The sequence below is a fragment of the Pangasianodon hypophthalmus genome, chromosome 23 (assembly GCF_027358585.1).
Source record: "Pangasianodon hypophthalmus isolate fPanHyp1 chromosome 23, fPanHyp1.pri, whole genome shotgun sequence".
In the NCBI taxonomy this organism is placed as follows: domain Eukaryota; kingdom Metazoa; phylum Chordata; class Actinopteri; order Siluriformes; family Pangasiidae; genus Pangasianodon; species Pangasianodon hypophthalmus.
In genome coordinates, this window is record NC_069732.1 from 8,039,360 (window position 1) to 8,063,780 (window position 24,421).

The 24,421-nt window shown below is 37.9% G+C and overlaps 2 protein-coding genes across 3 annotated transcripts; one reads left to right on the plus strand and one right to left on the minus strand.

The window, feature by feature from the left end:
- The first annotated feature begins 3,041 nt into the window (after positions 1-3,041).
- Positions 3,042-10,856, plus strand: LOC113536206 (G1/S-specific cyclin-E2). The gene is given in 14 exon segments (XM_034298673.2): positions 3,042-3,793; positions 3,901-3,956; positions 4,040-4,109; positions 4,195-4,245; positions 5,283-5,333; positions 5,335-5,374; positions 5,377-5,413; positions 6,331-6,466; positions 7,412-7,558; positions 7,652-7,747; positions 7,950-8,084; positions 8,450-8,561; positions 9,006-9,163; positions 9,800-10,856. Coding segments are annotated over 13 exon segments (1,137 nt in total). The 5' UTR covers positions 3,042-3,793; positions 3,901-3,942; the 3' UTR covers positions 9,890-10,856.
- On the minus strand, positions 10,804-24,421 carry ints8 (integrator complex subunit 8). Of its 2 annotated transcripts, none has more exons than XM_026930042.3 (28): positions 24,255-24,421; positions 23,200-23,335; positions 22,377-22,551; positions 21,252-21,392; positions 20,982-21,053; positions 20,753-20,804; positions 20,274-20,456; positions 19,935-20,042; positions 19,493-19,648; positions 18,717-18,817; positions 18,069-18,210; positions 17,909-17,979; positions 17,601-17,776; positions 17,346-17,476; positions 16,757-16,867; positions 16,372-16,567; positions 16,104-16,225; positions 15,658-15,842; positions 14,615-14,648; positions 14,445-14,504; positions 14,256-14,317; positions 13,917-14,035; positions 12,958-13,061; positions 11,799-11,849; positions 11,642-11,715; positions 11,474-11,538; positions 11,214-11,257; positions 10,804-10,944 (listed from the first exon to the last, which is right to left on the minus strand). In XM_026930042.3, the coding sequence occupies exons 2-28, from the start codon at positions 23,327-23,329 to the stop codon at positions 10,828-10,830; spliced, it is 2,982 nt and encodes a 993-aa protein (XP_026785843.2). In that variant the 5' UTR covers positions 23,330-23,335; positions 24,255-24,421; the 3' UTR covers positions 10,804-10,827. The 2 variants fall into 2 exon arrangements, with proteins under 2 accessions (XP_026785843.2, XP_026785842.2); XM_026930041.3 differs by lacking the exon at positions 24,255-24,421 and adding an exon at positions 24,082-24,196.

The following is a 24,421-nucleotide window of genomic DNA, read 5'->3' on the forward strand; positions in this document are numbered from 1 at the left end:
ATAAACTATATGCAACTGGACAACAGCAATTTTGCCTGACCGAGCCTACTTTACCCACAATTCACCTTGAAGTATAATCATATAAATACTTTTAAATCTTAATTTCACATTAATGTGTAAATCTATTTAGCATTTCATGCTTAAAACCTCTTTGAGTCATCCATTAAAGGTTATGAATGATGAATATTTTAGTGCCCCACAACATTCACTCAAACCTGTTACCTGAACACATTCAACCCTATTAAATATTTGGAATATTCCACAAGGCACATGTTCAACAGGAAGTTACATCAGCTGAATTACATGCATTAGGAACATTTCTTGGTGTTTGGTCACAACACAATACATTCAACATACACATCTCAAACAACACCTTTATCTAAAGATAAAGATAAACTTTATTGATCCCACAGTGGGGAAAGTCACTTATCACAGCAGCTCACAGACAGTTAAAGTGCAGGTGTTAAAGACTAACGATAGGAAGAAAGAAAAGTTAAAGCTATAACTATATATACACCTTAGGAATAATAAAAGAAATAAAACTATATAAAATTATAAAATATTGCACATTTGAACATCAAATTATAAAATATTGCACATTTGAACACCATACATCATACTACATATATATATATATATATATATATATATATATATATATATATATATATATATATATACCACGCCTTTGTCTCCTCCAGACTGGACTACTGCAACTCTCTTCTCATCGGGATCCCTAGCAAGAGCATCCAGAAACTCCAGCACATACAGAATAGTGCCGCTAGGATCCTGATGAGGGTGCATAAATACGAACATATCACACCAATTCTTCAATCATTACACTGGCTTCCCATTTCCTCTCGGATTGAATACAAGGTCTCCCTCCTCACACATCAGTGCATCTATGGCAACGCCCCCACTTACCTTAAAGAACTCCTCACCCCACAGATTTCAGCACGTCCCCTCCGCTCTACAAACACTCATCGTCTCCTCCCCCCTAGGACTAAGACCCGCACCATTGGGGTTCGAGCCTTTTGCGCCGCTGCTCCTCGCCTGTGGAATGCCCTCCCTGAACATCTGAGGGCTCCACAAATGACTGATGGTTTTAAAAGGTGTCTAAAAACGTACCTTTTTAAAAGTGTTTTAATATTTAGAGTTTAAATTTCTGTGCTAATCTCAGTTGGCAGCTGGTTTTAATTGCTGTATGTTATTATGACTCTTTTCTGTAGCACTTTGAGATTTTCTTTAAAATGTAAAGTGCTTTATAAATAAAATGTATTATTATTATTATTATTATTATTATTATTATATCATACTAATATACAAATAATTTACATTACAGTGGAGGTGGAAATAGCAGCTGGATGCAGTAGAACTAAATACAGTAGAACAACTGTGATATATAATAAATAATAGCAGTGATATATTGTTCTTAAAAACATTTAGTGCAGATTGCTTGTTACTGGCAGGTCAGCACTGTAGTGATTACTGAATGCTGCCTAGCCAGCCTGGTTAATAACAGAAATTGCCAGTGGAAAGAAGCCTACCATTTTTCCTGATGGTAGTTTTTGGAAAAGGTAATTCACTAATATTATATTTACAAATATGTATGTAAAGGTAAAAACTTTTAAATATGGGTAAAGTGTCCTTAAATTATTAATAAACTATATGTAATTAGACAACAGCAATTTTGCCTGACCGAGCCTACTTTACCCACAATTAACCTTGAAGTATAATCATATAAATACTTTTAAATCTTAATTTCATATTAATGTGTAAATCTATTTAGCATTTCATGCTTAAAACCTCCTTTAGTCATCCATTAAAGGTTATGATTGATGAATATTTTAGTGTCCCACAACATTCACTCAACCCTGTTACCTGAACACATTCAACCCTGTGGAATATTCCAAATATTTAATAAGGCACATGTTCAACAGGAAGTTACATCATCTGAATTTCCTGAAGATCCTGAGAAGAACATTACGTTCATTCTTTTTTCTTTGTTCTGATGTCACTTTGAATGTACAACCCTATTACTTAAATTATAGCTGAAAACAAATTATTAATTAAAAATGTATTTTAAGTAGATCGTTAAAACGTTCTCATGCCCTCGTGTCCTCATGATATTAGCATGGATGCTAGTTAACCACATTTTGTGTATTTGCTAATTCTACGCTAAAACACTCAACCCTGTTCATTTCAACCGTTTACAAGGATTTAAGGGCAAAATGCAGTCATTTTCAGCAAAGAAACCTTGTTAAAAATAAGACAACGCTGCCATGATTTGGTCAAGCATGATTTATGTCAACAAGTTCGACTTTACGCTGAAAAATCTTTAGTCTTTAGTTCTCTTACTTTTCTACACGTTTTCCGCTGCTAGACTCTTCCGCATGGAGCTCGAACGAGTCCAGTGAATTTGTTTACATTCCCAGGAAAACGCACGTGGCCACAGAAACTCGCTATATCATTGGTCAATATCGATCCAAGACGCTCCTCCTTGTCTCCAGTCATTGGTTGTGCAGGTGAAGCTCCGCCCACTTGTTGCCTGTTCACGGATTGGTCAGTATGACTTTAACTGCTCCCTAATACGGAAGTGTAAACGACAACTTTTAGCAATGCATAGATAAATAGTTATGTTTTTATTATTTTAAATCAAGGGGTGAATGTGTAAAGTTGCAGTTTCATGATGTAGTTGTTTTAATTGGAGCGGAAGTCAAAAATATAATTAAAATAATAATAATAATAAAAACACTTTCGCTTTGTTTAAAGGTTTACCGCGGGAAAATCATAACACTGTTTTTGTAACTGATGATATAATTAATCAGAAGTGTTTAAATGTTTAAAGGTTATCGCTTAATGCATGATATAAACTTGTTATTCGTGATTATAACGCTCAGATGTGTGTGTAGGCCTGCTAAAATGTAAATATAAACGCGGGACAACACATGCGCAATGGGGACGCACTGACTCCCCGTATATAAAGTGTTGGCGCCGGCGCGAGACCTTCACTCCACTTCAAACTGCGCCAAAAGGTAGGATCAGGAAGTCTACTTCTGCACCATCTGTATTATTCTCCATCGAGCTAATGCTTAATATTATCCTATTTCTGTCATAGAGCTGTAAATGTGTGTTAGCCGACATTGTAAAGCGATTTGTGTCAGTAATTTGTATTAATAAGACGCCTGATCTGCTCCTTCAGCTGGCTAATGTAGCTACTAAGCTAACCTGCTACAACTTATAACCACTCTCAGTGTTTTTAAAGCACAAAATGCAAAAATAAAAGCGTGCATGCCTTCTTAAAAAATAAGAAGAACGTTAGCTGGGACTGGAGAGGTTGAGTTGAGGGTTAATGGTGGAAGTATTATTGCAGTTAACCCCTGCTGAAGATTTGGAGGGATGATAGGACAGGATATGAATAATGGGGAATAAATACTTGGATAAGATCAGAGTGTTGCATGCATATTTGAATGTATTTTTCGAGCCAGACTTTGGATGTGCTATTGGTGCTACTGCTAAATGGAGCATATCTGTGGTGCGGATGTGTTTTTACTGGGGATAAACTGGTTCCTGTGGTTGCTAAAGTCCGCCGCTTTATGTGCGCCACCCGGCTTCATTTTGGCGCGTACCGACTGTCGGAACTGCAGCTAAACTAGTAAACTGTTTCTCTTTCTCACTCCAACCTGGCCACAGAACATGACCAAGATGCTGACATATTGCACAACTAAACACTACTGAAGCTTATAGCAGTCCAGCTGCCTCTGAATTGTGAATATTAAGCTGAAATGGCGCGGTGTGCTTGCTATTGTTCCCAGCGGCTAACTGAATTTCACACACAGCTAATGCACTTGCATAGTCTGATAGCATTTGATAGCATTAATGTATGTTTGACTCTTTCAGAAAACCCGGAATATACAGCATTACAACCCAATATACAGCATCATGACCAGAAGAAGGTAAGAAAAAGCTTGGAAAAAGTTTAATACTGTTTGTGAACGGTTGATAAGCTATGTGTTTCTCTCCACCCTTCTGCTTTCAGTGGACGCCTTCAAGCTAAAACTGAAAATGCAGTCATCCATACAGACAAGACAGCAAAACTCAAGAAGGAGGTTTGTACACTGCTCAGTTCTTGCCTGACTTCTAGTGACTTGAATCACTGATTGTTGGTCTTAACCAGTGTCTTCATGTTTACAGCAGTGCAGCAGGAAGAAAGCCCTGACCAAAAAGCTAAATAGTGAACCTCAGGTATGTTTTTGCTGTGAAAACATGCTGAAAAATCTTAGGATCAGTGACAAGGTTGCCATGTCCCAGCAACAGTTTAAAAAATTTAATAAAAAAAAAAAAAAAGCCCAAAACTAGCCCTGCAAATGGTGGTGGTGTAGGACAAAACTGTGACTAGTTCAAATAGTTCAAGTCGTCAAGAAATAAAACAAAAGTGACTGCTTTACTTTAAAAAAAAAAAAAAAGGCACTTTCTGCATCGCACCTCCAGGGTTTGGGGGGTTTGATCCGCGCCTCCACCCTGTGTGCGTAGTGTTTGCATGTTCTCCTTGTACTTCAAGGGTTTCCTCCCCCAGGCCAAAGACATGCCCTGTAGGCTGATTGGCATCTCTAAATTGTCCGTTGTGTGTGTGTGAGATTGTGTCCTGTGATGGGTTGGCACCCCGTCCATGTCAGGCTAGCGTGCCTTCCTTAACATGACGATGTAGCTATCTTCTACCTACGCCCACTTCATGCCCCGAGTCCCGTGGGATAGGCTCCAGGCTCCCCCAACCCTGTGGAATAACCCTCTTCATGTCCCATCTTTTTTTATTTAAAACTATGTACAGTCTTCGATTCTCATTACAGGCTAGCATGCTTTCCTTAACATGACGATGTAGCTATCTTCTACCTACGCTAAACACATTCTGACCCGAATCACTGTAATATCTCTATATTTCTCACTATAAAATGTTTCTGTACATTATATATACTGTCTGCACTTACACTTATACTTTGTTTTCCATTGCCTATGCATGCAGAATTTCATTCTGTTATTCGCTTTAAAATAAGGCTGCAGCCTATTTTATTAGTTATTTTAAAAAAAACACACACACAAAACTGACTAGCTTTTTCCACCAACAACCCTGTCCAAAATTATCCCAGTTTGGCATAAACACCACAACCATGTTCAGTGTTGATTAGTGTTGCAAACAGTCTGTTCTTTTTTTTTTTTTTCTTTTTCTCATCTTCATATTTTCTACATTTTGATCATTATTCTAATGGATATCTTTATCATTTTAGAACCTATGGGCTCAAGAGGGAACGTGCAAAGCTGAAGTCATAATTGAAACCCCCTATGGATGGGCTTGAGGATGCATTTGATCAGCCAGGCTTGTCCCATGTTCTAGACCATCTCCTCTGCCCAGACTCAGGTCAGTTCTAACACTACATCTTGGTTGGGTCACCGAATGTGGCCTGTCAATAAATTGTTTCAGAGCAACATCTGTGAAATTATTGAGGGGAAAAAAAATGAGCATGATTTGAGACTTTATCTGTTTAACCAAACCATGTCTCAGTCCAGACAAGACTATTGTGCCTCCTGAAGAAAGCTGTTTGTTCACTTTGGACTTAAGTGATGTGTTGTTATGTGACAAAGTGATGAAACAGATCTATCTGAAACAAATGCAGCCACATGTGTGCAAACAAATCGTCTTCATCGTTGTCTATGAATAAAGCAGTTTGAAGAATGGACATTAGGTGGATTTGCAAGAGTACACTCGAGAATGACTCGTACTTCCAACCAGCCAAAAAGTAATACAAAACATTACAGCTCAAAAACCTAAATTATGTATGCTGAAGAAGCTACTTTAGCATTTATTCAATAAAAGTAGTGTAGTATATAAAGAGATCTGATTATTGACCAGCTCATGGAGACCCAAAGTTTCCCCAATATTAGATTATATAAGTGCATGTAAATGTGCTTATTAACTTATAGTTTTGTTTTTTTTTTATCTAAACACTCGTTGTTCGTACTGCTTGCTTCTTAATTGCAGTTCGTTCACAAAGTCACAACAGGAACATAGATTTATTGGTGTTGCTCTTTGAGCATTTGTTACACAAATACTACTACATTATGCTGTAGAGTATTTTTCCATCATTAATCTCAACCTCATCAACCTCGTCTTTGTTTATTGCTCCTAATGTGAGTCCTTTGTGGGCTAGAAAATCAGGATGAAGAATTAAACCAGTTGTGGTTTAAAGATCTGGTCAATAAAAACACATCACATCTTTAATGTTGTACTTTGTGTGTGTGTGTTTAATATTTCTTTTCTTGCTTTTGCTCTCATAGCTGGGGGAGTTCAGAGGACGTGTGGGTTAAGATGTTGAGTAAGGAGATCAAGTATAAGCACAGTAACACCTGTTTGGAGAGGCATCCAAGACTCCAGCCCAAGATGAGAGCGGTTCTACTCGACTGGCTCATGGAGGTAAACATGCTACAAATATCCCAATTTTATTAAAACACTGATAATCCTTCAGTATCTATTGGCAGGATTGGCAGGTCCAGACTTGTGTTCCTCACTCTCATAACTGTCTACCTTTCCTCTTTAGTTTAACTCTGTTGGCTGAATTAAGCTGATTTTGCACTAGGCACTTTTGCTAGTATGCCACCCAGAGCGCCTTTTTGTGACAATACGGGAGAAAAAAGTCTGAAATGCGACCCACACACTGTAAACATAACGCTGTACCAGCTAATTAGCCATCTTATCTATCTAGTTTTACTGATTTAGACTGATTTCTCAGTATTTACCAGCACTCTGTCCTCCATGTTGCTGTTGGGTTTTCACTTACCTGTGTGATTAAGCAAAGAAGTTAACTCGGTGCTTTTCTGAAAAGTTTGTATTTTCCAGCGTTGATAGCACTTTGTAAGAGTGTTGAGTGTGAAAGAAGCTTAATATACTTTAGAGTGAATTACTGAATGATAGGCTATGACTTTAGTGGATTAATGCAATGAACACGCTTTAAGGGAATCTACACTATCGAAGTGTTTCCCAGTCCTGGTCCATCACTCTGTGTATTTAGTTGTTTTCTCTGCTAATGGAAAGTCATTCTTCTTATTTACAAGCACTCTCTGAGTCTGTTCGAGGTTTGTTAGAGCAGATAACCATTAAAATGCAGGGCTACTTTGAGACAAGGGTTGCAAACCACAGTAGGTTTGGACCCAGTTACCATAAAATTAAAACACATAGTTGATAGGATGTTACCCCAATACTGACACTGTCCACTTTCTCCTCGTTTGTGTGGTTGTTTTTGTAAATGTTCAATAAAAATTAACTTGACTGGCTTTATGGAAATGGCATTACTGTTTTGCATTGTGCTTTGCAAACCCAAAAAATCCACATATAATGGGATACAATTTTGCCTCCCTTTAGGTATGTGAGGCTTATCTGCTTCACAGACAGACGTTCTACCTGGCACAGGACTTCTTTGACAGATTCATGCTCACTCAAGACGACATGGAAAAGGAGCGGCTGCAGCTCATCGGCATCACGGCTCTCTTCATCGCCTCCAAAATAGAGGTAAATGCCAAGCTGGTGGATAAGTAACTTTAAAAGCTCTTGGTTTTTCACTGTTTCAAGGAGAAGAATAAGGTCTGATGCGTTTTCATTCAGGAAATTTATCCACCCAAACTCACCGAGTTGGCCTACGTCACAGACGGTGCATGTCTTGAAGAGGAGATCCTACAAATGGAGCTTATTATGTTAAAAGTATGTATGTTCATCAGTCTACACATACCTGCATTATGTACTCTGAAATGAAATCAATGCTGCTATAGACGTCTTACATTTACACATAAAGCACACAGTGCAGAAACAGTATTAACATGTTCTTCCATTGAGGAATAACAATATTTATGTGGAAGATAATGTCCTGTCGAATTTATGCATTACATGTTCATGTGTTGAACAGGCATTAAACTGGGACCTGTGTCCTGAAACTGTTGTTTCATGGATGAAGCTTTACATACAGATGGCCTCAGTGTATGATTTCACTAATCTGCTGGTGCCGCAGTTTTCTCAAGAGACGTACATACAGATTACACAGGTATAAACTCGGATCATTTTGAAGGCTGTGTGTTATTTATTTCTTTCCTATACATGTGTATACGTGTGGCGGTCTGGGAAAACCCTTCGGACGTCGCTGTAGCTAAATTCTTGCAAATACGTTTCATCTAAATGACCTTGTGTAGATCCCCTTCAAAGATCATGTTTAGTTTAGCCACACAGTCACTGTCACAAGTTTAATCAATTCACTTTGTAATCAGATAACATGTGTCACATGTCTGTGATGCTCCTGTGCCACTGTTGGAAATCTCCCACTATGTGAAGGGTTTTCCCGGGCTGCCACACACAGACCATACACATCTATACCCCTTTATTGAGTTCTCAGACATTTTGCTTTTCTCTCAGCTTTTAGATTTGTGCATCCTAGATATCAACTCACTGGAATTTAAATATGGAGTGCTGGCTGCAGCTGCCTTTTGCCACTTTATATCTTTTGAAGTTGTCCAAAAAGTATCAGGTGAGTAAGAAAAACTTCAGAATTTCCAGTACATTTTCAGGTACTTTTTTGTTTTTTTTATATATATATATATATATATATAATTTATTAGTGGAATTTCTAGAGTCTGCTAAATTGTAGCTCAGGTGGTACTCAAAGTATATCAGAGTCCAGGGTTTTTCCTGTGTCCCCCACAACTTTTTGAAACCATAGTCCGTTAAAAAAGACAGAAACTGATGCAAACGCTTTCTAAAAATATCACTCAAGTCGTACTTTCTCATTACGGTTTCTGTAGTAAAATATCTCCTGCATTCGGACTTCCTTTCCTGTGTTTCATGTTTGCGTCACATGGCAACATGCTCACATTAACTAGTACTGAAGTTTATTTATAGAAAAGTGTGATTACATGGTTATAAAGTGAGGCTTTATACCAACTTTATTTACCTCCTTTGCTTCCTGTGGCAGGTTTGACCTGGGAGGCAGTAGAGAGCTGTGTGAACTGGATGGCTCCTTTTGTAGAGACCATGATGGGTTACGAGAGCGCAAAGCTTAAAAATTTTGCTAAAGTCTCTTCTGAGGACCGACACAACATTCAGACCCACATCAACTACCTCTCCATGCTGGTGAGTTACAGCACCGGTGTAACAGAAGCTTTTTCATTCTGTTTGTTCTGTAAGAAATGTGAAACTGGTGATTTTGTTTAATAAGGAATAAAAGTATCATTTAAGACTCAAGTCCTTGTCAAACAAAGAACATGGTATTTGACACTAGGGCTTGGCAATATGACAAAAATATCATAACGATTCTCAAAGATATTTCTATAATACATATGTATTACAATATATAGGTTTTGCCCTACATATAGGTTTCAGTAGTGTTGCTTTTAGAAATGGGGGGAAAAACTGTCATACTTTATTTCTACAAAAAGAATTTTATTTTTATATTTTTAAAAAAAAAAAAAATTAAATATGTAACAGATAAGGAGAATAAAATTTAACATTTTATAATTTTAAAGCTTAAGTACAAAGTTAGTATGAAATCAGCTGCTTCTAATCAGTTTGTAATTATTAAAATAATTTAAAAAAAATTATTAAATATCATATGTACAATATCTCAGGAAAGTGTATTGTGAAAATTTATCATGATCGATATTATTATTATTATTATTATTATTATTATTATTGGCACATCGTCCAGCTTATATGACACGAGTGCAAAATTTATTGGACCAATTAACCTTGTGTTTTGTTGTTTTACAGCATGAAGCGCAGCAAAAACGCACTATTCCCACAAATGGCATCTTTCCCCCTACACCACCGAGCAGCACCGAGAAATCCAGCACACACTGAGCGACCAGTGCTTCTCTCTTCCCTAAAGCTAAAAGCTACTGTACCAGGCTGAAACAGTCTTCATTACAGTGGTTGGGATTAATATATTGTATAAGGTATGTGAATAGGAAGGTTGACAAAAAAAAAAAAAAAAAAAAAACCTTCCATGAACTGCATTCCATTTCACCCCAAAACAGGAAAAGAAAAATTCACTATAGATGTATTCACTAAGATATAAGCAAAGCACATCCTCAGGGATTTTATTTGTATCACTGTTAAGAGTACAGTTTGTAAATAAATGTTTGATTACTTAAGAAGCTTAACTTTCAAAATATTTGAAAACAATGTGACCCTGGAAGATTTAACGATTCTAAATCTTGTCCATTACAGCCATTTATATCCACATATAATGTGCAATATTCCATGCTATGTAACTACTAAAATGAACTGTAATGGTACTATAAAAGGACCAAGTTACCAATGTCTTAAAATATTATGTATAATTTTTAATTTTGCCATCTGAACACCTGTGAACCTGATTTTTTTTTTTAAAGAAATTATTTTGTAAAATATGTGCAGTATTCGATGAACTTGTACAGAATTAACCTATTTCAGCATTGCTAAAGCTGTTAAATTATTTATGATTGTGACCCCAAAGTCCAAATTAGCAACTGAAGGTTTGAGATCAGTTAAACAGCATCCATTAACACAGTGTTCTTAATGTAGTGCTAGTCAGGGCGTTCCTCTGTGCTGTTGTTTAGCTTTATAAAGTTACTTAAAAAAAAAAAAAAAAAGTAAGTGTGAATATGGATATATTTTGATTATAGAGCAATGGTGTATATTTGTAAAAGAAATCTACAGAAGAAAATACTGGAGTTACTGAATGTATTTATTTTTGTTTTGTTTTTTTTGTTTTTTGGTTTTTTAAAAATGTACATTTGTTTTGCTGTGAATTTATTTTAAAAGTAAAGTTTTGCCATGGCCTGAAGGAATTTCTTCTTTCTCTTCTGAGCAGCGAGCTGCAAAACTTCCTCTGGGTTACTGGCGTTGAGCTCCGTCTGGCCAATAGCCTTGATCTGTTCAAATCAGAGCTTAATATCAGTCGAGTCTTTTTAACTTGTGCTTATAGCAGCTTGATATTTTCATAATATGTATGACATTTTTGCTTTATAATTTACAATAATTGAAGTATTTCATGCAAAAAAAGGGAGGGAAATGAAATAATTGCTACAAAATTAGTTTAACATCAAGTCTACTGTATAATAAATAATTTAAAATAGTCAGATTTAATAAATAGCCCCATTTTGCAGTGCGCATTGGTGAAATTACATTATAAGATACTCACAGCAACTTGTCTTTTTTCAATCTCACCACGTTTGTGATGAATATCTGCAATGTTGGAGAGTTAAGACTAAAGTAATTAATAGTGAAACAATGGTTTTACTGTTTTTGTGAGGACACTGACTTCTGTATTACTGTAGGTAATTAATTAATACATTTCACTTTAATACATTTCAGTTTTATTTAAAAATAAATAAGCTTAAACCTCCAGACATTTGGTCCTCACAAAACAGTTAAACACAGAGACACAAACTGAAAGGATACAGGTCAAATACTCCAGAATGGTCACGTCCCAGATGTAATCGTAAAACGAATCCATGGAATCATGGCTTAATTAAAAGAGAGAAAAAAAAGTAATTATATTATCCATATACATGGAGTGTATACCGTATGAATAGTATAATAATGCAAAACTAATCTTTGCCTTTATACCTGTTCTGCTCCTGGAGAGCTTTAAATGCAGTCATGTAGTCGACTTCCCTCAGAAACTGGCAGAGAACAGCGACCTACAGAAGCAACTGTGCTGTTACATCCATGTGTCCTGTTTTTAAAAATCTTTAACTGAGTACCACTGAGTGTGGTACCTTACCTGAGTATGGCAGTTTAACAAAGAGCAGCACTTGATCATTCTCTTCAGAACCTGTCAAAACATTAGAGTGTAAAAAGGTGTAATTTGTAAAAATGAATGATTAACAACAATAACAGCAGCTCTGAAAGTAAAGTCGGCTGCAAGGTAAATCCCAGGTTGGCATTAATGTGCTCATTGTAATACCATATCGTTTCTATAGTAGTTGTCCGGTGGGTGGTCAACATAATTCAAGCCCAACAATAAACAGTTTTTTTTTTTTCACATGTTAATTATTTAATGTTTATGAAAGAAGTGAGTTTCAGCACTTTGATGTAAAGCTGTTCGTTTAAGCTTTCTGCTGCAGGACCTTTAGGACAGAGGATTTTGCAGTTTCTCAGTGTGATTGATTTTGAGAGCGTAAAAAGAAAGGCTACTGAGGGAACGACTGATTATAGCAGCTATAACGTAAGTGATAACAGGAACAAGAACTTGTTTCGTGGATGTTCCACACCATTAAATGTAACTATAAACTGATTTAATAAAAAAAAAAAAAAAAAACACGAGTTCGAATCCCAGCAATGCCACAACCACCAGCGACCAGGAGCCAAGGATGCACAGTTGGTCGTGCTGTCTGTGTGGGAGGGATACTAATCTCTCTCCCCTATCAATCACAGCAACGTTTGCCAATCGCGGGTGTCTGTGAGCTCATGTATGCTGAAGAGGGTGGACAGCGCTTTCCTCCGAGTGTGTTATGCTGCCCTGTGATACAGCATGCGTGGCAGGCTTCATGTGTCTCAGAGGAAGCAGCTCTTAGCCGGTTGGTAGCTGTTGTATGACTGGGGAGAACTACCAAATTTGCGAGAAAAATGGGGGAGGGGAGTAAGCCGCAATTTGCTGTGGTTTAAGAGGAATAAAACATTTCGAGACATGCTGTTACAGGAAAATAATCAACTTCAGGTGGTAAAGGTAACTCCGCATTACATAGGGCACAATCGCACCCCTCAACATTGATTATTTTCCTATAAAAGCACACCACGTTGTGTTTTATACATGACATAATCTGAAGAAGTGCTTCACATCAAAGGCCCCTGCTTAAAACCAGGCTAAACGACTTGGATTCGTTGTGTAACGATAAACTGTAGTAAGTAAGCAGTAAGTAACAGGTCTTGTCTGGTTGTACCTGGTCAGTGTAGACGTCAGGAGGGACAGGTTTGGTGAAGAAATCTGAGCACACAGTACCTGCCTGTAGGTAGTAGTGCACGGCAGCAGAGTACTGGTTCGTCACTGCTCAGAGAGAACAAAAAAAGATTAGTGTTATAGAAATATATAAACTGCCATCTTTTCCAGTGAATAGAGGTCTTTTGCATGGAAATAGTCCAGTATTTATTTATTTATTTATTTTAAATTGAGCCTAGTCCATATCACAGGTAAGTATGTAAACAAATACTTCCTCATTCATTTCGCCTTTCCATTCACTCTAGAACCAAAAAAAACCGCATTGTTTTAAATCAGCTGTTCAGAGTAGATAAATCTGGGAAAATTTGTTTCTGCATTGAATTGTGGGTAAGTGAAAAAATTACTTTTGATTAAGCTGATGTATGACTGATGTGAGCTCCACAATTCCAATGCTGTTTTCTGTATTAAGTATTTTAATTTCACGTTTGAATGCATTGTATAGTATATCGTTTAAAATATCGTTTATTTGATAGAGTGGAATAGTTGGACTTGTTACAGTATATTCATACATTTTAAACATTTATTAAACTTTCATTATAAATGCCTAGATAAAACAGCTTCTTCTGGTACTTGCACAGTGGACAGCTATTAAATTAAAAATACTAGAGTACTACTTTCAGTGCCATTAACAGCTAGGACCATAAATAAGACAAACTAAAGTCTTCAGAGCTTCAGATTGTTGCACCAAAAAATATTGTAAAACATTTCGATTCTGTTATATAAATGAAGACAGTAGAATTTTCAATATTTTTAGCAGTTATCTTAAATGTAAAAAAAAACAACAGACAGTTTGAAAACCACAGTAATAGATTGGGGGGAAATAGATAGATGAATAAGTAAATAAATAAGTAAATAAATAAATAGTCTGAGATCCCCAACTAAGTTTTATACAGCGACACTTGCCAAAGTATATGTCGGCTTGGGTGATGAGCCAGGACTGGTTGTTGGGGTTGAGGGTGAGAGCGTAGTTTACGAGCTCCTTCACTGTTACTGCTACAGCCTCCACATCAACAGACTGTATACTGGGAGATGAGCATCACATTATCATCATCATCAAGCGTTCAACAAAAATAAAGGAATAGCCAAGGCTGCACTTTCATTCATCTTTTTCTTAGCTATAACTTATATTAGCTATAACTAGAATACACTGTCTTAACTGCATCTATTGCTCTTCCACAAATCTTCATTATGCATATCTCTTTTCAGACATATAGAACAAGCCAGCAGGAGTGTGACTCTTACTTTGCCAGGGAGGAAGGCCATATGGACAGATGTTCTGCCGTCACCTCATTCACAATGTCATCCTGAAAAGGAAAAAAAAAAGGGAGTCGAATGCAATAGGCTTAGTGCTTAAATTTAGGTAAACTAGTCATGTATATTAGATCTGAAGATGAAGAAATAAGAAAATGCAGGCGATTTGCTTATACATACCCTTACGATACTATGCAGTCTCACAAATAAAGAGATGAGTGTGGTCAGCACCAAAGGCTCCTGGGGAAAATCATGATAATTCATGGTGTTATATCTTTAAAATAAAACTATTTTGAGAGTGTTAAGATACTTTAACAACATATATACACGCAAAAGCTTCACCAACTCACCCGCAGTTTTTTGACAAATGTGATGAATTTACTCCTGAGAACAAGCAAGAGACAGAGAGAGCAAAACAGAAAGATTCAGGATTATTTCTAAACAGGACATTTTCACCAACATGTCTTTCATTCTATGTACTAAAGTACTTCAGTACTATTCTTCAGATCTTTCCAGGAAAGCCACTGTTCTGAGTACTTCATAATATATAGTTCCTAACTTTATTAGGAACACCAATAAACCTGCACCTTAATGCACTTATCCAATCAGGCAATCATGTGACAGCAGTGCATTGCATAAAATCATACAGATACAGATCATGAGCTTCAGTAATGTTCACATCAAACACCAGAATGGGGACAAATGTGATCCCTTTACAACTCTTTACAACTGGGGTGAGCTGAAAAGCATCTCAGAATGCACAACACACAGAACCTTAAGGTAGATGGTCTACAGATCTGAGGCTACAGTGGGCACAGGCTTACCGAAAAAAGAAAGTTTTATCAGCCAAACATCTAATTTATTAATAATACATGCACAGTCTCAGGTTTAATTCGTCTTCATTTTAGCAGAGCACATACCTAACCAGGTCATGCTGACTGTGTGTCATATAGAAATACTGTAACCATAATGTTATGTTCACCACAAAATGTGTACTCATATTTGATAATATTTAATCCTCAGTGTTTGAGATGTATGGAACTGGTATAGCGCACAATGTGACACGGAGGCCTGAAAGTGATCTATATGACCTTACATAGGCAGTGGTGTCCTGCTAAGAGGGGAGAGCAGGAACAAGCTGTAAATTTAAGTGAGTAAGGCTTCCTTAAACCATAACAATCATATATGGGAATGGTGGGTCTTGTGAAAAATAGGATGTGGAAGTTTTTTTTTTCATATAAATGTATATATGAATGCCCTTCTGAAGAGTTGGGTAGCTTTTCTCTGCAGAAAACTGCTCAGTTTGATTCTTGAAAGAATAAAGTCTGTCGGCCTCAACACCCCTGCTCTTTGAGTGATCTTTGATCTTCATTACTTGCTACGACAGTCTCACCTGGGCAGGATGCCGAGTGAGGAATCTCTCTGTTTGATGAGGCTGACTCGGCCGTCACTGGTCCGCTTGTGCTGGCTGGACACACTGCAGATCTGCACCACCACCTCCCACAGCTCTTTAGCCGTGCGCCGACTCTCTTTAGGACCTGGGAGCTCCTTACAGGTGGACGCCAGGAGCTGCCCCAGCTACACACAACAGGGAAATGATCAAATGAGACAGAAACAACCAATCCAGAAATACAAAGACCAATCCAGAAATACTATGCTTAAAAACATGACATTGACAAAATGAGCAATCATATTAGATACTTGCATATTAGATCTGACTGTTTCATTTTGCCAGGTAGTGTTAAGTGCCCAGGGTCTTAAAATAAAATATTAAAAGCAAAAATCTACTCATTTCCCTCCAAATAACTAAGCAGATGCATAGCCCAGATATATCCTCACCTTAATATACGGGTTGTTGTTCACTAACGACTGAGGCACCTGTAATGTGAGATATTCGTTCTCTCTCCAGTTTAACATGAAGGCCACGCACTCCTCCCCAATGACCTGCCTGAGTGGAATATCTGAAAGAAATTATGAAATTCACATCACATACTATCAGATAAATAATATGACTAACTAATATGAACCTACAAAATCATGCAATGAAGTTAGATAAATAATGAATAAGAGGTGAGGGTCCAAGTGAGGAGAAAAATGCTTCTCTTACCGTGGATCCTCATCTCGAGGTAGCCTCGGACCCTGCTCACCAGGTCTGGAGGGGGTCTTTCCATCCCACCCTCGGCCTCATGTGCTCGCACCTCCAGCAGCAACATCTCGTTCAACATGACCTGCCGCAGCTTTGGCGAGAATTCAGTCACCAGCTCCAGGCAAGCCGAGAAAAGCTGTCGCGCATGAACAAAGTCCTGCAACAAGTGTGTTCTTCATGTAACAATGGAATCAAACTCGCAATTAAATTTTCTGAAAACAATGCTTTTAAAAACTGATGTTAGAGATCGGCCAGCTTCTCTAAACACTCAGATTTAAAATACAAGAGTTTTGTATAAAGTCTAGAACAAAAAAGTAAACTAATGACAAACTGACAAAGTACAGACCTTTATACTGACACAGTGAAGACCTTTTGCCATGAGAATGTACAAGAGGTCCCTCGTGAGGTTATCCTTAATGGCGAGGATGACGTTTATGTAGTCTGTAGGAACTTCCCACTAGAGGCAAAGCAAACAGTAGAAACAGGGCAGCATTTATTTAGCATTTACTTACAAAGTCTGGCATAGGCTAGGTAAATAATTAAACAAAAGTGTGTTCCTATAACAAATATAGTCTGATCATAAAATATTATGTATCAGTGACTTTAGTAACTGATCATTTTCACTGTCAATAAGCACTTAAAAGTGCACTATACCTGAACTCAATAAAAAGCACTAAATAAATAAAAACTCTGTACTCTGTGTTTTTGCACCTGTATCAGTTCCTCTCTCACAGGATTTTAGTTTAACAGTATATTTGGATATATCTTAAATACCCTTACAAGTTATATATGCAAGACAAAAGCAGATATATAACTGTGTCTTAATAAAAATGTTGTTACTATCTCTGCTCTTCTGGGGTTTGTTAAGTGAATGGTCTGATGTATTTTAAGGTGAAAATGTCCCATGAACAACCGTAAACTTTCATACTTCTGACCTTGCTATTTACTCTCCAGAAGGAGCGTTCAGCCATGCCATGAAGCTCGATGAGGATCTGTCTGATCTGACGCGCATCCAGGGAGAGAATGAGCTGCTGCTCCAGCTGACCGATATTCACACTAGCAGAGGCTACGATTGGGTACAAAAAAAAGCAAACATTCATAATGTTCCATCTATACCTATTTCACTTTTCTCATCATAACAAACGGTATGATCAACTGTAGGCTCCAGCACCTCTAGGGTTCTAGCATACCTGGGATGTCGTAGAAAGAGGGCAGCGGCTTGGCGCTGAGGTTGACTGTAGCTGATCTTCTCCTCATCTGATCCAGCAGAGTTTTGTTTTCCTCATCTGAAAGCAGCTCCATGAAGAGCTTATGGGATGAAACCATGTAGGCCAGAGGAACATCCTCTAGCCTCTCACAAAGATTCCTATGTATAAACATTCTTGTTCAGACCACATACACTCAGAACAACAAAACAGTTTGGATATTTTAATCTTGCACCAATCGACCTATATGAGCATGACACAGACCCCAATAAGCACCCAATAAGAATACTCACTTAAGAAAGAGAGCCATTTTCCTTTTGGACGTCTCTGAGGTATGCTCCTTATCTAATGACCTTGTACATACCTACAAAAACATGAGAATGCTTAAACGATGAAAAAGATAAAACAATAGGATTGCTCAGGTCAGTCAGTAATCGGTTTTCTCCCCTGTACCTCCAGCAGGAAGCTGATGGTGCGTTTGCTGGGTTTGAGCAGCAGCTGGTGGAAGCGGACACTGAGCACCTGACCTTCCAGAGCGTCCCTTACAGCATTACACACACACAGCTTATAGCACACCTCCTCCAGAGTCGTATCCCTGTTTACACACACACATCATTATATTTCTTCACGTGTTTAAGCGCATATGTGTTACAGCACTGTCACTAGAGACTCCCTCCTGAAATATTAAATAAATATCTCTTTACAGAAAGCTTCACCACAGCAATAGCAATTTTTCTTTGTTAAATAACATTTTTTAAGAAACTGTTATTTTTATTATTATTATTATTATTATTACGTACAGTGTCCCACATACAAGTCCCTGACAATAAGTTGTTACTATATAAATTATATTTTATAATTATATATTATATTTTATATATAAACACACTATGTGTGGAAATACTGTCAGAGCTGCTGTTATAAAAAATAAAAACCTTCTGACCAATCAGAATTGGGAATTCAGTAGCGCTGTGGTATTAAAAGGTATTACTACAGAGCTGAAATTTATATTCGCAACACTTTTCACAATTCCAGATCAGTTATTAAAGGAAATCAGCCGCTGATGACATGTGATCGCATTGTATAACTGGTGTGTCTCACCCTTGCTGAACCTTGTGCAGCAGCTCCAGCTGAACCGAGTGTCTGAAACTGTTCGGCAAGCTGTGCATAACGTTGTCTTTGATGAAGGCTTCAATCAATGCCTGCAACAAATACATGTATAAAACAGAAATATCTCTCTTATAAAACAAATAACACAGATCACTGATAATAAATAACTGAACTCAGTAACAGATCTACACATCCTGATTGGTGAACCTTGATAAATATTGGCCTATGTTGCGCTGACTAAAATGATGCTGGATCATGTGACTCTGGTGACTGATTAAGGCATTGACAGAAATTCCCATCTGAAATATCTCAGGTAAGTTAATACAGTCAAAGTACACAGTTAAACTCGGCTTAGAGAGCTTGTTTCTGTAAATACTAATATAACAGTGGATAGTGCAGCCTTCTGCTATATTAGTATGTCAAAGCCAATATTGTGATAAATAATGAATAATTTATTCGAAAATGAAATATTTATTATTCATTTGGCAAATCCTTTTTTTCCCCATGAGGTAGGATAGTATAATCCAAGCATACAGCTGAGCAGTTGAGGGTTAAGGGCCTTAGTCAAGGATCTATCAGTAGGTGCCTACCAAACCTGTGATTTGGGCTCACAATTTTCCTATCAATGATGAATCTTAACCACTGATTCGCCACCATCTTGCATACTGTATAAGGTATGATTAACGTGACTTCCTCTTAAAATCCTCCACCTCCTGAGCAGTACAGAGTGACAGTGCACTGCATACTGAAACAGAATTATTCCTGACCTGGTAGTTGTGAGTCTTGATTAAGTTGTTGATGAGGCAGTAGGGGGTGAGCTGGCTGTCGCTGGAGTCCGAAGAGCCGGTCAGCGTTCTACATGCCATCCAGTAGCCAGCCAGCCGCTTCTCATCTAGATGACAGTGTAGCGGATCTGAGCTCAGCTGCAAACCCACACACATACATTTGAGAAGGATTATGGTGGATATCTGCTGAATTTGTTTTTATCTTTTATAAGTTTGGAGAAAAATACTAATTAAAAAAAAAGTGTAAGAATGAAAAGAAGCCACTGGATTTCATGTCAAAATAGAATGAATATGGCAGAAGAGGAGATGTGCAAAGCTGATATCCCAGAAGCCTTGAAACCACAGTTGTAGCCAAAGTACTAAAAATAGAAAGAAAGAGAGAGAGAGAAAGAGAGAGAGAGCACAGTGTATGAATTTCATCTACCTTTGTCAACAGTTCCCTCGTTCTGCGGAAGTGCTCTTGAGCCTTCACATAGGCTGAAGGGTCAGAACAGCCTTGCTGGAAATAAATTGCTCCCAAGTCATAATGCACCTGCAAAACAGTCAATCATCCTATCATTATCACACAACAAACAACTTTCAAATGAATGACAAGAAATCAGATCAGATCTAAGCCAAACATTTTCATTTCCATGAAAACATAAATGAATGCCTGGCTCTTCTCAGTCACAGATTAGCATTAAAGTGACAGGCCTTCCAGCTTGCCAGCATCACTCAGGGAAATGATTAGCAACATTAATCAATCTTCGAGTGTATATTCTACCTGACAGTGGAGCTCATCAGCACTAATCCTAAGGCCGGCTGTGGAAGACTCCGTCTCTCCGTTGGCTGTACTGGCATCAGCTGCTAACAGGTCCAGTGTCCGCACAGTGTGAACGTAAAAATCTTTCTTAATGTTCAGAGCTCCCTCCAGCACTGTTATGGAGTCTGTGGCCTGCTCCTTCAGCTGTCGAACAGAGCAACAAAAATGAGATATATTAATGGCAGAAGATTAAGACATGCTATATGATAGAGTTTTAAAGGATAACAGATCACTTGTAGATACATTTACAGGTCCTGATGCACAAAAGGAGTCAAAAATATTTTCATAATTAACAAAACAAGGCTGCTGGGAGGAACTCCGACATATAATAGAAAGTTTATTCCCTGTCCAGGAAAATACGCTGGCACGTTGGATAAAAGAATCTGCTGAATAAAGGAGTGTAAGTGGCTGTGAGAATCTATGAAGTGTTTATGTCTTACCACACTCAGTATGTTCTCAGTCAGTTCCTTCTCTTGCTGGACCAGATTCAACCTGGCAGAATAAAAATAAATATGACAAAAAGTCCAGATTACGAGTACACCATCTAATCTAGATTGATTTTCCCCAGCCACAAATAAAGCCTAAAGATTAAAAACTTTTTTGGCAAAAAACTCATATTGTGTAGCGTCAAAGTAGATTAAGTATTTGAGCCAGCTTTAACATACGTACATGTTCAGCTGATGTGGTCCAGGTTTTGCCTGCTTCTCAGGAAAGCTGCTCAGCACAATAGTACGCATGGCCCTTTTCATGAAAGTAACAGCATGTGGATTTATATATTATAAATTACAATTTCACATTCTTATACTCTGTGAATAATATTGTACAGTGGTTGATATATTTAAGCGGTGCACTAGGATGAATTGATAATGCAGAGTTCGATCCAAGGCATCGCATTATTCCTGAATCCTTACACACTCCTGCACACTCCTACACACTTACCAGCGGTTGTATATTAGAACTGCCATAGCAGTAGTGGGAGGTAACGTAGACAGATCCAAGTCTACGTGTTTGACTCCAGGAGGGACTTTACTCACACACAGCAGCTCATTCAGTAACATGTTCAGCACAGGAATGGTCAAGCTGAAGACAGACACACAACATACTCTGTATTAAGACAAGATGACATTACCACTTTATATCACACTTTGGACTTGAAGCCCAGGGTCCACCAGCATGTCTGTTTTAAAACCACAGATCTCTTCAATTCAGCTACAGCGAACTAAAGCTCCTAATATACATCATATTTAGCCTTCGGTTCTAGCAATATAATGCGACAGACGTAACTAAGGAGGTTCTGAATTACCATGTGGTGACGACTTTTCAGGCTTTCAGGCAAGCAGTGAAGATACTACCAGATTCTTTTACAGTTCAGTGTCTCAGATTCATATTTCTGTCAGCAATAATCAATAATAATCGAGGATCAAGTAAATTTACTAACACATGCAACATGTTCTGTATCTGATGGCTCATTCTAACTACTTATACAATTTAGTTAGTCTTCATCTGCTTACCATGGACACACTCAGCTGCATGATATGTTATACACTAATAATCATTATGATATTGCTATTTGCAATACTAACACATTACAAAATACCGCAACATGCAAATGATCTCAGTGATCATCCTGACCGATCTTAGATGTTCAAACCAAGTGCTTCAACGTTTTGCATAATGCAGTGTAATGGCACATCAGGAGTTAATGTGGGGTGTCAAAGATCCTTCAAAAATAGAGAAATTTGTGAATTTTTTCCTACCTTGATTACCATTACATTTGCTTTGTCTTACTGACTAAAATAAAAATTGGAAAAAAAGGCCTAACATTCCACAGATTAGAAACGTGTTTGTTCACGTACTTATTATGTGGCCAAAGTGTTTTAGTCCTGCTGAATTTGAAACATCAAAGAAATATCCCATAGTTTCATAAATACAGATATTGTTAGTGTTTTTACTGGGTTGTGTTGGATTTTCTGTATTTATGCTGTACCATTTAATGTGTAATGCGTCTCCACGTTAAAACTGTTAGCATATTAGTATTCTCTCCACATCCTTAGGACTCCTCACCCTTTCTCGAGCACATCCAGGTCCCACCGAAGATGTGCTGCCACTTTGAGAGCAAGCAGTTTGAGAGTGCGGTTGCGCCGGTTGTCTGCAGGGGGTTGGACCTGGTTCTGCTCATTCACAGAAGGCTTAGAAGCTTGCTCCAAGAACAGGATAACCAGCTGCACTGGAAGAGGGTCTGAGTGCGGTATAGAAAAAGACATAAGGTGACCCTACTAGTGGATGAAAAGTTTGCAGTGGCAATCCAACAACCACATTTCTTAGAATATGACAGAGCAATAAAAAGCATAACAAATTCAATAAACATTAATAAAAAAAAAAAAACAAGACAGAGATGCAGCACTCCAAAAATTAGATATTCTAGATACTTGGGCCGATGGAAAAAAAAAAAACAGAAAATAAATGCTGGATGCGATACACATAATAATTATCTAGTAATTTATTTAGAGCTGGCTCCATGTTGTCTGCACTTAGAGAAACCAAGTAGCAAGTGAACCAAAAGTATCCTTTTCACTTGATAGATGGACTAATAGGTATGAAAATGCCCTAAAACCCCCAGTAACACTGCTGTAACTGATCCACTTGTACCCTTGCAACAAATGCTACCATGTCAGTGTCACTGCTGTGCTGAGAATGAAGCATCGCCCAATTTATATCTGGTCAGAAGTGACGCTATGGTGTTCTCTTTCCACTGGTGGAGGAGATAAAGGGTGGCTGATTAATGGCTGTACAGCAAAAGATGGGATACACTGAGTAACTGTATACCTAAGTGCACCTATATATAGGCACATCTAATAAAGTGGACAAATGAAGAAAGTATAGGGACCTGGGTTGTTTTTTTGTAAGTGCTGCTCAAGTAAGGACGGATCAAGCAGAAACTCGAACCAGGTGGTCTGTGGTGGAGTGGTGGGCCGACTGCCACTCACTGCCTCCCTGTCCGCCGCCTCGGCACTCATCTTCACCTGAAAACACACAAACACACAAACATACACACACACACACACGTTTGTCTTACTATCCCTGCTGAAAAAAACAATACAAACCATCATAGAAATTCTAATACTTTCCACTACAAATACAATTACAAACCATCAGCTAACTATTAAATCCTTTACCGTTACAAGTCCTTAATGGTATCCAATAGACATAACATGCCACCAATAGAAGGCAATAAATTACCAGTAGAGACCCACAGGGAGTATTACAGTTTCCATTAAAACCAATAAAATTCCCATTATAACCATTACAACCATTACCAGTCCTTAATGGTATCCAATAAAAATAACATGCCACCAATAGAAGGCAACAAATTACCCACAGGGAGTATTACAGTTTCCATTAAAACCAATACAATTCCCATTAAAACCATTGCAAATTCTATGAGGGTTTCTATTGTTTTTTTGTTTGTTTGTTTGTTTGTTTTTAAGCAGAGATGTTTGTGAGGACCAATGGCATAATTATTAATGCAGCTAATTAATGCTATGCCTATACCTCAATCTAACCCTGATCTTACTCTCATTAACTAAAAGGAAACCACAATGTCAGAATCCCTGTGGGGGACATCTGGTGCCACCAGGATATGAAAGCATGCCCACACACACACACACACACACACACACACACACACACACAAAAGAGAGAGAGAGAGAGAGAGAGAGAGAGAGAGAATCCAACAAGCAGCTTCTTCATTTCCAGGCGAAGAGCTTACTTTAAGTTTAACCATTGCGCAGTGTCCAAGCACAGCAGCACAGCAGCACAGCTGAGAGCACTGAGTGCTGAAATGAAGTGAAGGCTGCAGCAGCAGCAGCTCCCACCTCCTTTACACACTCTAACAACAGCTCAACAACAGCAAGCTACAACTCAACAACATCACAAACTCACCGGATTTCCGCTCTACGAAGAAACAATTCAGAGATTAGCAGAGGTTTTATTTAAAAAAATAAAATAATACATAAAAACGTCATATGAAATATTGTTGCTAAAAGAATCTCTCGTTCATAGCATCTTCCTCTTTTCCCCTAATGCAGCAAAGCTCGTTTAAAACAAGG

Bases quoted from the DNA above. Each gene is read 5' to 3' on its own strand.
- ints8 (XM_026930041.3), bottom strand. The intron at 16,226-16,371 runs GTAAGAGAAGCA...AATTTCTTTCAG, and splicing joins CCTCGAGATGAGGATCCACG to ATATTCCACTCAGGCAGGTC. The intron at 11,258-11,473 runs GTATCCTTTCAG...CCAACATTGCAG, and splicing joins CATTCTGGAGTATTTGACCT to ATATTCATCACAAACGTGGT.